Here is a 13,568-nt window from a genome sequence, read left to right as displayed (position 1 = left end):
CTAAGTTTTGCCAGTTCATATTTAAACCTCAATTTAATGTAATATCAACACATAACATAAGCAAAATACCCACACAACCCATTCATATGTTACTCTAACTAACAAAATAAATTCACACTCTCCAATGTTAAAATTACATGTGCATATTCAACATCATTTTTCATAGATCTTATCAAAATCACATAAACCCTAAAGACAAAATCTTTCTAATACAATAACAACCTTACCTCCAAAAAGATCAAAAGAAAATCATAAGACAACAAATACTCACATAAACAAAAAAGATCTAGTTAGCTCCCCTTACCTAAAACTCCAATACTAATAAAATTTTTGACGACCCCTTCTTGCTCTAGCCTTCTTCCTACGAAATTTCTCTAAGCTCAGAAAATTCCTGAACATGTGCCTCATTCACCATCTCTTTTTTTTTTCAGCCATCTTCTTACTTAGTTTTCCTCCCTCTATTCTTTTAATTAGGTTAATTATAAAAAAAATTAAAAATATAAATTTAATTAATTAATTCAGCCTTTAATGTCTAATTAAAACCAATTAAACACCTTGTCTACGTCTAGATTCATTGAACCTACCTTCAGCTCTTTACCTACCCAAAATGCTACTATGCTAAAATAAAATATTATAATTTTGCTCTAATCAAGATTTGAACTGACTTCCACACAATTACAAGCAAATGCACAACCAACAAGTCAATTCATGTTTCTTGGTATCCCAAGACAATGCATGCATGCAAAACAATTAAATAATAACACTAGCACACTAATGACATACATAGAACTCAAACCTATATCCTCTCAACACCACTTCATATGCTTAATCACTTGAGCTGCCATTGCTCCTTGTTAAATATCTCCACATTAATTACTATAAAGATCCCTTCAGTTGCATTTATATTAAATAAATATTTATTTATCTATTTATTTTTCCTGGGTCTTAAAATCTCCCTATAATCGTAGCACCCGCAAGTGTGAATACATAACCACTAGTGGATTTTGTCTCATTTGAATCAAAAATATAGCTAGCATTATTGTATCCTTCTAGTATAACATGAATTCACTATATTCAATGACATAATCCATTGAATCTCTTAAGTATCTTATAAGTCTTGTAAGTGCATCCCAATGTCCTTGATTAGGACATTGAGTGTACCTACTCAATCTACCTACTACATAAGCTAATTAAGTGAAATAAGTTCCCAATTATTTAGGCATATTGAGGTTGAGAAACATATTCTCTTCTATTCTTCATTAATTTAGATTTAGCATCATAAGTGGTACTTACTAGTTTGAAGTCACAATACCCAAACTTCCTAAGAAGTTCCTCAATGTATTGCTTTGGGGATAGTAATATACTATCCCCATTCCTTATGATTCTAATACCTAAAATCACATTGGCTTCACCCATATCTTTCATTTCAAATTTAGATCCTAGAAACAATTTAGTTTTAGAGACTATTTCAATGCATGTACCAAATATCAATATGTCATCCATATACAAACATATAATGACACATTTACCATTTCCAGATTTATAGTACACACATTTATCAACTTCATTAGTTGAAAAACCATCACAGAGTAACACATTATCAAGTTTTTCATGCCATTGTTTTGGTGCTTGTTTCAACCCATACAAGGAATTTAAAAGTTTCCACACCTTATTTTCTTGACCGAGGACAACAAAACCTTCAGGTTGAGTCATATAAATTTCCTCCTCTAATTCACCATTCTGAAACAAAGTCTTAACATCCATCTGGTGTATCACTAGCTTATGGATAGTTGTTAGAGCTAACAACACTTGAATAAAGGAAACCCTAGTCACATGGCCAAATGTATCAAAGTAATATATGTTGGGTTTTTGAGTAAAAATCGTTTGCTACTAATCTTGCCTTATATTTATCTATGGATCAATCAAGGTGATATTTTTTTCTTAAAGACCCACTTTTTTGCATCAAGAGCACTAGTAGCCTCTAAAAAACTTGTTGGATCATTTTCAACTAGAAAGGTATAAAAGTTATCTCGAAAAGAAGTTTCCTACCTCTGTCTTTTACTTTTTCTCAAATCCTCACACATGACATCACTATTATTATCTATAGGTTATTTAGATGTATCACTAACCTTTAAAGGAAATATATGTTAAAAAAACTCAACATTTTTTGTCTCCACAATAGTATTATATTCAATCAAACACTAGTGCAATTTTTTTTAACTCGTGTTATATGCTTCAGTTATCCCAAAACTAAAGCATATAATTGCGTAGTTTCATTTTCGCAATTCTTGCCAACTTTTTTGCCTCGGTTTAGTATATATCTGTCACAACCGAAATCGTGACGGGATGACGAACCAAAAAAACAAAATTTGTAAAAATAGAGTTTAGAGTCGCCACCATAGTTATTATAGGAAACTATGGAAAACCATAAAAAGGTGCAAGGTCTACGAAAACAGAGATTGGGGGTACGGGAGTTAATTACGCGTAAGGAAGGTGTTAGCACCCTATAACGCCCATCCTAAGACGGTACCTTTAATTAAAATACAAATTGAAGTGGTCTCCTTTAAATATTTATTTAAAAAATAAAATCAAATAAATAAATCTAATATAAATAAATAAAACGAAATAAAAAATAAAAAATTAATAAATTAATAAATTAACAATAACAAATAAATAAATAAAGATGACAAAGAAAAACAAAGGAAACAAAAAAGATTTTTTTGTTTTTTTGGGCCCGACAAGGATTACTCTTGCTCCTACGTATCTCCATTCATAATGGAGAATCAGGGTCACGTAGTTCTTTATGAAAAAGACTTTTTGAAAACAATTTGTTCGAAGATGTTGATATCACTCTTTTTTAATATTTGAAAATTTTGTATTTTTTTTTAACAATCTTATAGAAAAGCGAAGGTATTAAGTACTAAGTCGACGCCAGCGATCACACGAGCACTTATATATTTTAAAAGTTAAAAGGGTATTTAAATTATTTATTTGTTATTACTTCCTTTTAAAAAAAACTTTCGAAATAAGACATTGATACCCAAAAAAATTTGACTATTTCATATCCATAATTTATGAAAACATTAGGAAAATAAATAAATAAAAGATTATGAAATAACGTTTAGGATTAAACATATTATTTTAATATGAAAAATTTTACAACCCTTAACATGAAAAAAAATGGCACAACATATTCATACAATGTCAAAACATGATATCTCTCACTTACTCACGCAACAATGTTCACAACCCAAAGTAATCAACAAAACCTTAATTATAAAACTAATGAATCCCAAAAAGCATGATAATAATGTTTTTTTTTATATCAAAAGAAATAGTGAAAACATCAAGTTCAACCAAGATAAAAAAACATCTCGAGAAATACTTCATGACACAATAAAAAAAATTGCGAACCTGAATGGGAGATCAGACTTACAATAGCTGCGTTGGAACACTAAGAAACACGTGGGGGTGGCGATTGAGGGTGAGTGGGTTTTTTTAATGTGCGAGGGTTAAAAGAGAATGTGTGCTTAGAGTGAGAGAGGGCTCTAGAAATTTTTGAGAGAGAAAATTTCCTCCTTTTCTTCTTTTTCTAATGGGTTTATATACACAACATTATAAATCTAATGTAATCTCGTAATAAAGGTCTGCTTTAACTACAACGAGTTTTAAAAGGCAAGAACTGGTCTTAAAATTATTACAAAATGAGAATCAAATCATATAAAAAACAGAGCACAAAATCAAACGTGATCAGAAAAATTAATTTTAATTATTAAAAGAGATTTTGTTTTGAATTATATTACTACTTTCTCTATCTAGGAAAAAAAGGTGTCATAAAAATCAGAGCACAAAATCAGAGTAAATAATTCTAAATATTAGAGCATATTCTGTTTCTAGTTATTAGACTAACTTCTTAATCTGGAGCAGAAACGACAAAGCATAGAATGGGGGTGCGTAAACTAAATTTTGGGATACCATTAGTTGCAAAAAAAACGGTGTGGGTGTATAGAGTATTTTGGGCTAAAATAGAAACAAAGCCTCAAAAGAAAATACATACAAGATTAAAACAAAGTTTTTTTCTTTTTATTTATTTATTATTATTATTATCATCCTGTTATTATTATTATTTAGACAAAGCAAAAAAAAGACCAAAGAGAAAACTTATTTTTTTTATTTTTTTATACCTTTTTTTGAAAAAAACAAATTATTATTATTTATTCTATTATTTATTTAGCCGGACGAAATTGGGTGTTGACAGCTGCCCCTCTTTACTTAGATTTTGCTTGATAATATGAGAATTTTACATTTTCATATTCTCAAAGAAATATAAGTAAAGATAAAGACACTAATTTCGTCCGGTTTCAAAAGAAACAAAGGCGAAACATGAAATCAAAGGTCACAATCCGACAACCACAATTCCAAAGGATTCAATGACCATTACCACGTAGAGGGCCTTGATCCAGAAAGTCATAAACTTTTTACAAACTAAAACTTTTTGAGAAAGATTAGACCAATCTCGAGGAGAGGGTCTACATCCAACGGATTCGGCGACCATTACCACGTAGAGGGCCCGATACCAAAACATATACTTATTGCCGATATAATTTCTTTTTGAAAAGATTAGACCAATCCTGAGGAGAGGGTCTACATCTAAAGGATTCGATGACCATTACCACGTAGAGGGCCTCGATCCCAAAAACAAATAAACTTTTGCCAATATAATTTCTTTTTGAAAATATTAGACCAATCCCGAGGAGAGGGTCTACATCTAAAGGATTCGGCGACCATTACCACGTAGAGGGCCTCGATCCAAAAACAAAAACTCTTTGTAAACTAAAACTTTTTGAAAAAGATTAGACCAATCCCAAGGAGAGGGTCTACATCTAAAGGATTCGGAGACCATTACCACGTAGAGGGCCTCTATCCAAAAACATAAACTCTTTGTAAACTAAAACTTTTTGAGAAAGATTAGACCAAACTCGAGGAGAGGGTCTACATCCAAAGGATTCGGTGACCATTACCATATATACTTTTTGCAAACTAAAACTTTTTGAAAAAGATTAGACCAATCCCAAGGAGAGGGTCTACATCTAAAGGATTCAGAACCATTACCACGTAGTGGGCCTCGATCCAAAAACATAAACTCTTTGTAAATTAAAACTTTTTGAGAAAGATTAGACCAATCCCGAGGAGAGGGTCTACATCCAAAGGATTCGGTGACCATTACCAGGTAGAGGGCCCCGATCCCAAAACATATACTTTTTGCAAATATAATTTCTTTTTGAAAAGATTAGACCAATCCTGAGGAGAGGGTCTACATCTAAAGGATTCGGCGACCATTACCACGTAGAGGGCCTCAATCCAAAAACAAATAAACTTTTTGCCAATATAATAATTTCTTTTTTGAAAAAGATCAGACCAATCCCGAGGAGAGGGTCTACATCTAAAGGAGGACCTGAAAATTGATTTAAGCATAATGCATTAGATGCACCATCAAACAACAATATCCATGCCTTTTCATCCTGGCCTCCCTCCTTCTCTTCAAACAAAACCATGATATCCTCATCCGGGAAATCAGACTGCATTGGTTGATAATCATCAATGGGCTGTTGAGCTAGATATTCAGCCAAAACGCTACCCTTGATGGATTTCTGAGTGACATATACAATATCATATTCTGACAAAAGCATTTGCCACCTTGCTATCCTCCCAGAGAGAGCAAGCTTTTCAAAAATGTATTTTATTGGGTCCATCTTGGATATCAACCATGTAGTATGACTTAAGATGTATTGTCTTAAATGATGGGTTGCCCATGCTAGTGCGAAACAAGTTCGTTCTAGCATAGAATATCTTTTCTCGCAATCTGTGAACTTCTTACTCAAGTAGTATATTGCATGCTCAATCTTCCCAGTTTGGTCATGTTGGCCCAACATACAACCCATGGATTCCTCTAGTACAGTTAAGTACAGAATAAGGGGTCTTCCGGATTCTGGTGGTCGCAGTACTGGCGGGTCTTGTAAGTACTGCTTGATCTTATCAAAAGCGGTCTGACAATCATCGTTCCATTCTAGAGCTTGATTTTTACGCAACAATTTGAAGATCGGTTCACAAGTAGCGGTTAATTGGGAGATAAATCTAGCAATGTAATTCAGCCTGCCCAGGAAACCTCGCACCTCTTTCTCCGTGTTGGGAATTGGCATTTCTATTATTGCCCTCACCTTGTCAGGATCAACCTCTATCCCCTTTTGGCTAACAATGAAGCCCAATAACTTTCTTGATTTCACACCGAATGTGCATTTAGCCGGATTTAATCGGAGTTTAAACTTTTGTAACCTTTCAAACAATCTTCTTAAGTTGACGAGGTGTTCTTCTTCAGATTCAGATTTAGCGATCATATCATCCACATAAACTTCAATCTCTTTGTGCATCATGTCGTGAAAAAGAGCTACCATCGCCCTTTGATAAGTTGCCCCAGCATTCTTGAGACCGAAAGGCATCACCTTATAGCAAAAAGTTCCTCACAATGTAATAAAGGTAGTTTTTTCCATATCCTCAACCGCCATCTTGATCTGATTATAACCCGAGAAACCATCCATAAATGAAAACAATGAGAATCTGGCCGTATTGTCCACCATAGTATCGATATGAGGTAATGGAAAATTATCCTTTGGACTGGCCCGGTTCAAGTCTCGGTAGTCAACGCACATTCGAACCTTCCCATCCTTCTTAGGCACAGGTGCGATGTTTGCTACCCATTGGGGATATCTCCCCACAGCCAAAAAACCATCATCAAATTGCTTTTTTACTTCTTCCTTAATTTTCAAGGACATCTCTAGTTCCATCCTCCTTAACTTTTGCAAGACGGAAGGACACTCTGGCTTGCGAGGGAGTTTATGTTGCACTATGTTAGTATCCAATCCTGGCATGTCATTATATGACCAAGCAAAAACGTCCTTGAACTCCTTTAGTAGAGCACACAATTGTTCTCGTATTTCTTTCCTTACGCTAGTGCCAATTTTCACTTCTTTTATCTCTTCTACATCTCCCAAATTGAGCACTTCAACATTCTCTTGATGGGGTTTTATCTCTTTAGCTTCTTGTTCCACTAATCTCAACATTTCAGGGGAAGGTTCCCATTCATCCTCATAATCACCTTCAATATTATCAACGAGGTGCTCAAAATTAGGGAAATCGACATTAACATTTTCAAAACATCCATCATCATATCTGCATTTTTGAGTTTATAAAATGGATAAATAAAATGAAACAAACAAAAAACGCCAATTATAAATGATTTTATTGTCACATTGAGCATAAAGATTTAAAGATTAAAAATGGTCATCTCAAAAAGTCTTAAATCCTAAAACCGCGAGTAAAGCAAAAAACTAAAACTATTACATTTTTCCCAAATTAAACATCATTGGTAAATTTGTTATCTCCCAATTGTTCAGCTGCACGTCTGTAGGGCAAGATCGCACGAAGTTCCAACTTTCAGATCCACTTCCTCCCTCGATAGCTGATATCTGACAAGTGTTAACCCATCCAGCACTGTGGAAACTTTTCTTGATGTCACAGATTTGAATCTTCCCTATCTTTCGTTCTCGACCTTCTATGCGAGCCAAAATTCGCTCCTTCTTCTCTTCGAACAACCTTCTCTTGTCTTCTTTAGTAGGCTTGTACCCCAAACCATATCTACCCTTGTTTTCAAAGACCTCTAAGGGGAAAGTTAGCCCTTGGTTATTTTTACCAAGCCCTTTTCCATATTGGTAACCCTCTTTCAGCATAACCTTGGCCATCATGAGGGAAGCACAAGACATGTGTGGGATCATCGAAAATGGTTCAACATATGCATTCCCCACAATTTCCAGTGATTGGAAAGCTGTCTCAAAGGCTTCCTCTGCTGTTTCAATGTAATGAGATGATGAGGGCCCACTCACAAGGAGGTCCTCCTCACCTGACACTATTACCAGTTTATCACCCATTATGTATTTCAGTTTCTGGTGTAACGTTGAAGGCACCACTCCCGCAGAGTGGATCCAAGGGCGACCCAACAAGCAACTGTAAGCTGGAATAATATCCATGACTTGAAATATTATTTGAAAGATACAAGGACCGATCTGAACTGGCAACTCTATTTCTCCCATTACTTCCCTCTTGCTTCCATCGAAGGCCCTTACAATCATGGCACTCGGCTTCATATGCATACCATCACATGGCAATTTTTCTAGCGTCGATCTTGGCATCACATTTAATGAGGAACCATTATCAATTAAAACTCTTGCCATGACATGGTCCAAACATTTCACCGATACATGCAACGCCTTATTGTGTCCTCTACCTTCAGTAGGTATCTCATCATCAGTAAAGGTGAGGTAATTATTAGTAGTGATATTGCCAACAATTCCCTCAAACTTGTCTAGGGAAATATTCTGATCCACATGAGCTTTGCTGAGTATCTTCATTAACATCTTTCTATGGGAGATTGAATGCATAAGTAACTCCAAAAGGGAAATCTGAGCAGGCATGCATTTCAATTGTTCTACTACTTTGTACTCACTCTGTTGTATGAACTTTAAAAACTCACAAGCCTCTACATCAGATATTTCTTGCTTTTCCTCTTTTTTAGGTCCTTCTTGTGTTTGCACGTCCTTTTCTTTCAAGAGTTCTTTAGTTTCTCCTGTTGTTATTCCCTCATTGCCAACTACGTCCTTCCTTAAAAAGGGTGGTGTGAAGATACAACCACTTCTTGTCATTCCTCCTATGCCTAATATATTTTCTACAACTGGCTCCCCATCAGTTGATTGATTCTTTGTTTGTTGTCCCTCTCCTAGCACATGTATATCGTACTTCCAAGGGATCGCCTTCTCACTTTTGTATGGGAAGGGTGAAGGTGATAGGATGACAACAGATTATCTTTTCGGAGATGTTGGTGCAAGAGTGGATCTAGCGAAACGAACTATCAATGGCTTTGGTGGCGACATGACAGATTCCTCGTTGGTTTATGCAAAAACTTCTTCCTCCTTACTCCCACGCCATACTTGTACAAAATTCTTATTGATCAAATCTTGCAAAAAGTTCTCAAACCTGTTGCACGACTCGATGGAGTGTTTAGCACCTGGATGGAACCCACATGCCTCATTCAAGTTATATTCTCCTTCCAACAGTCCTGTTGTTAGCAGCGCCTCAAAAAAATCCCTTCGTGAACTCTGAATTTCACTCACATTCTTTACCAACTTGGGTCCATTGAGATCAATAGCATTTATCGAAGCATTACCATGCCCAGCGAGGGGATTGGCATCGATGTTGGGTTTATCCTCTTGAAATTTTAACCACCCTGAGTCTATTAGAGCTTGTACTTTATGTTTGAAAGACAAGCATCTCTCAGTAGAGTGTCCAATGGCTCCTCCGTGATAATCACATTTGGCATTTATATCAAAATTTTTAGGATATGGCGGTTGCAAAGGTTTCATCGGGCAAATGGCTACTAAAGCATTACGGAGTAGATCTAGCAACAACTCTGTGTAAGTCACAGGAATAGGAGTGAAATGAACAAAATTCCTTTCTTGATTCCTTCAGGGACTAGCGATTTGCCCTAAAGGCTGGTTGAGATTTGTGCTAGCCTCAGTTTTCCAAGTGTTATTTGAGGCGTGTAGCGGCTGATTGAATCCCTGTTGCGGAGATTGTGGTTGGTGGGTAGCTGTTGTATGAGTCACATAAGGATGTCGATTCACCTGTCGTTGTTAATTTTGAGTGTGGGCTTGGTTTTCCCACCTTGGTACTATGGATGTTGTGTGCACTTCTACTTCTTTCTTCTTCCCTGGATTGAAACCGGGCTTTTTAGGAGTTGTAGCCGCGAGCGGGCTATATGCAATCTTTCCATTCTTCAACCCAATCTTTATCCTTTCACCTATGATGATAATATCGGCGAAAACTGAAGATACATTCCCTACCATGTGTTCATAGAATGGTGGTTGTAACGTGCTCACAAACATTGCCATCATTTCCTCATCATGAAGAGGAGGCTCCACTTGAGCAGTAAGCTCCCTCCACCGTTGGGCATACTCTTTAAATGATTATGTATCCCTTTTGGCCATGTTCTGCAATTGCAAACGATCTGGCGCAATATCCATGTTATACTTGTACTGTTTCAGAAAAGCATCTACCAAATCCATCCAAGAGCGAATGCGAGACGCCTCCAATTGGGTGTACTAACTCAACGCTACCCCAGCCAAACTGTCTTGGAAGAAGTGGATCAACAATTTGTCATTGTAAGTATAGGCAGCCATCTTTCGACAATACATGGTTAGATGGCTTCTAGGACTTGTGGTACCCTTGTACTTTTCGAACTCCGGAACCTTAAACTTGTGAGGTATTGTTACATCACGAACTAAGCTTAAACCTGCAACATCGCCAAACCCATAGTTTCCACCTCCCTCAATAGCTCGTAGTCGTTCTTCCAAAATTTCTAATTTAGTTTTGGTCCCTCAACCTCAGCGAATACGGCCTGCATAGTAGAGCGTGATTTAATCTTGTCCAAAGAGTTAACACCGATAGTGGTGTTTAAAGGCTTGGGCATTACAGTCTCTCGGGGGCCCATGAAGGTAGTTGCTTCATTCTCTTGAGTATTAATTAGGAATGAGAAGGACGCATGCTCAGTCTCTAAATATTCTCCAACAGGTGGGGTGTAACCAGATGGCAATCCGTATACTGGGAAAGTAACAGGACCGCCATGAGTGCTTTCCTCACCCTTTGCCGATGAAGCTTCTCCTGATGCCTTTAAGGACTTCAAGGCCTCCAGTATTTGACCAACTTGGTCCTTTAGTTGACTGATATCTGCTTTCACTGCCTCTTATGCTGTTTCCCAATCTTCCATATTCTTTCTATTTGCTCGCGTCCTGTAGGGATGCCTTGGTTTTGCCGTATTTGTTTTTTTATTACTTTTGCTCTATTATTATTTAAGAAAAAGAAATAATAAGAAAAAGAAAAGGAAGGAAAAACAATGCAAAACGTTTAATTTATTAAACAAAATTATATAGCTGTAAGTAAATTAACATGGAAAAGAGTCAATACAAATCCCGCCCTCTAAAAAGCTCATAAATGAAATGCAAAAGAAAGAAAATCTTAATCTCTAGCCCTAGATGTCATGCTCTTCTTTTCTTCTATTAATTTCTTGCAGTGGTCCAAAAAGGTCTCAATCTTCTTCGGAGGATTAAAGATCGGCAGTGCAGACTCAGCTTCAGATAGTAATCGTGGAATGTCTTCGATGGCTCCATTGGCCAAGGCCGCCAATTGCGAAAAACATTCCTTCCAATGTCTTATTTTCCCTTCCTGCCCCAATGTGTAGTCATTCATCTGGGCAATCATTTCTTGATATCTTTTCTCGGATTCTGCTTGATGCTGACGTTCCTCATTCATCTTCATATCATAGGTCATCATTATCTCCTTCATTTGTTGCTCCATATTATTGATCTTAATCTGGGCCTCGTGCAATCTTTTTAATGCTTCCTTCTTATCTTTCTTAACCTCCTCATACATTTGATTCTTGTAGTACTCAGATGAAGCTTTTGCATCTCTTTCTTAAGCCCTTAATGTTAACTCGACGTTGGCTGGAGCAAGATCTTGTTTAACTCTGAAGCAATGATTCCTCTCTTCCCTTAGCGTCCTAAATAGCTCTTGGTACATCCTTGTCCTTTCTTCATTATCACGCCTAAGGCCTATATATTCTTGTTGGAGCCTTTGGAGATCTTTATTTCTCCTTTCAGGATTGTCACTTCCTCAGATTCTGCTGGTTGTGGTTGTTCTGAAGGAGAGAAGTCTGACTTGAAGGGTAGCTTTATCACTTTAACTCTCTCCATAATCCATCGACTGTAAGACATCTTGTCCTTAATTATCCAAGACCTTGGATCTTCCTCCACACGCATAACCTCCTCCCAAGCACACTTAATTTGTCGAATTAAATCAAGGGAAAATCCTTCCTCATAATGAGTCCATATGGGCTGCAAAGCTCCTGGACTTGGAGTGCCCCGAATGGGATACCCATATTGTCGTTGAGCTAACACAGGATTATAATTTATGCAGCTCCTTGTGCCTATGAAAGGTACATTAGGAAAATTTCCACATGAAATGATGCGTGACCTAGATTGCCAAGGAAGGCACCATCTGATCTTTCCCCCATTCAAGCTTGCAAAAAATTGGGCCCAATCCTTTGCCCCTTTAATTTCTGGCTTGTTCAATAAAACTTCTTCAACTGGACCTTCAGCATTTGAAATGCCCTTATTAATTCTTGAGATGAACCACACGTACAACACAGGTAAACAACATAACATCTTCTTCTTCTTAAACTCATGGAAAAGGTTGAGACTTCCGTACATATCAGCCAAAACTACATTAACTGGGCTTTCTAAATGATTTTTGTAAGCCACAAACACATTAATGGCGGTGTGGTCAACGATATTCTCCATGTTAGGGAAAAGCATGGCTCCGTAGAATGTGAGAGCTAACACATCCATGAATGTTTCTCCAAAACCTTCTTCAGCCAATTGCCGCAAATGCCACTCCAAATACCCTTAAGAGATGCCTCTCGAATTGCCCCTGGTAATCATTTTACCTTCTAGCTCAGCAGGATGCACTTTCAAGATCCCTGCTAACGTGACAGTTGAGATATGTTGGTCTGAGTATCTATAGGGGACCTTGCCCTTCATTGACAAACCCAAAATATGCTCAAATTCTTCTACTGTGGGTACCAACTGAAAATCTTGGAAGGTTAAACATCTTAACGGTGGATCGTAGTATTGGGCCAAAGCTGTGAGTGCTGCAACTTGAACTTCCACTTTCAGCAAACCTAATAAGTTCCCATATTTCCTCTTGAACATATTCCTTGATATGGTCTTCATTCTTCCAGCTAACTCTCTCAAATTACTCAAATTACCCTCTGTAACTTTAATGGATAATTTTTTCTTCAAAGAAACAAAATCTAATTGCCCCCTGACTCTAGATTCCATGTTAATTTTCCTTTTCTTTTTAAACTTAAACACAACTTTATAACTTTGGACCTAAAAGTAAAGAAGCATGATGAGATGACATGGGAAAACATAAATATATGGATGCAATAATATTTCATGCACTATTTTATTACTAAATCGAAAATCAAAAGGAAAGAAAGAAAAACCCAAAAAAATTATAAAAAAAATTAAATAAATAATTAAAAAAGAGATACTAATAATACTAAATAAAATGAGACGAAGAAAAAAAAATCTCCCTTTGTGCCTTATCCATTAGGTTTGGTGCCTAATGGATCTAAGGTAAAATACATGCGCTTATCAGGATGGTTTCTTAATACCTAAATATCAAGGTCACTAGAGCTATGGCCCACTTCATGGCATTTTCCACGATAGTTGGTAAACAACAAGAGGTGGGAGTACCAATGAAACAAACAAACTCTAGCTGGGGTTCTCACAATGACCACTTGGGAAGTACATCCACAATGACACTGTTACACAATCCCCTTTATTTCTAAAGTTACTCAGGCCCAGGTATAGGGTCCCACTCATGTCATGCACATAGTGTGT

General features: G+C 36.7%; 2 protein-coding genes across 2 annotated transcripts; both read right to left on the bottom strand.

The window, feature by feature from the left end:
- Positions 1-6,518: 6,518 nt before the first annotated feature.
- On the bottom strand, positions 6,519-8,753 carry LOC114170157. The gene is made up of 2 exons (XM_028055640.1): positions 7,399-8,753; positions 6,519-7,227 (listed from the first exon to the last, which is right to left on the bottom strand). Exons 1-2 carry the CDS (start codon positions 8,751-8,753, stop codon positions 6,519-6,521), a joined length of 2,064 nt encoding a protein of 687 aa, XP_027911441.1.
- Positions 8,754-11,714: 2,961 nt separating this feature from the next.
- Positions 11,715-13,001, bottom strand: LOC114170156. Its single transcript, XM_028055639.1, has 2 exons — positions 12,608-13,001; positions 11,715-12,526 (listed from the first exon to the last, which is right to left on the bottom strand). Exons 1-2 carry the CDS (start codon positions 12,999-13,001, stop codon positions 11,715-11,717), a joined length of 1,206 nt encoding a protein of 401 aa, XP_027911440.1.
- Between the last annotated feature and the right edge of the window lie 567 nt (positions 13,002-13,568).

The sequence above is a fragment of the Vigna unguiculata genome, chromosome 11, assembly GCF_004118075.2.
Source record: "Vigna unguiculata cultivar IT97K-499-35 chromosome 11, ASM411807v1, whole genome shotgun sequence".
NCBI classification, from domain to species: domain Eukaryota; kingdom Viridiplantae; phylum Streptophyta; class Magnoliopsida; order Fabales; family Fabaceae; genus Vigna; species Vigna unguiculata.
The sequence above is the reverse complement of the archived record's forward strand: the minus strand, read 5'-3'. Positions and strand labels throughout refer to the sequence as shown.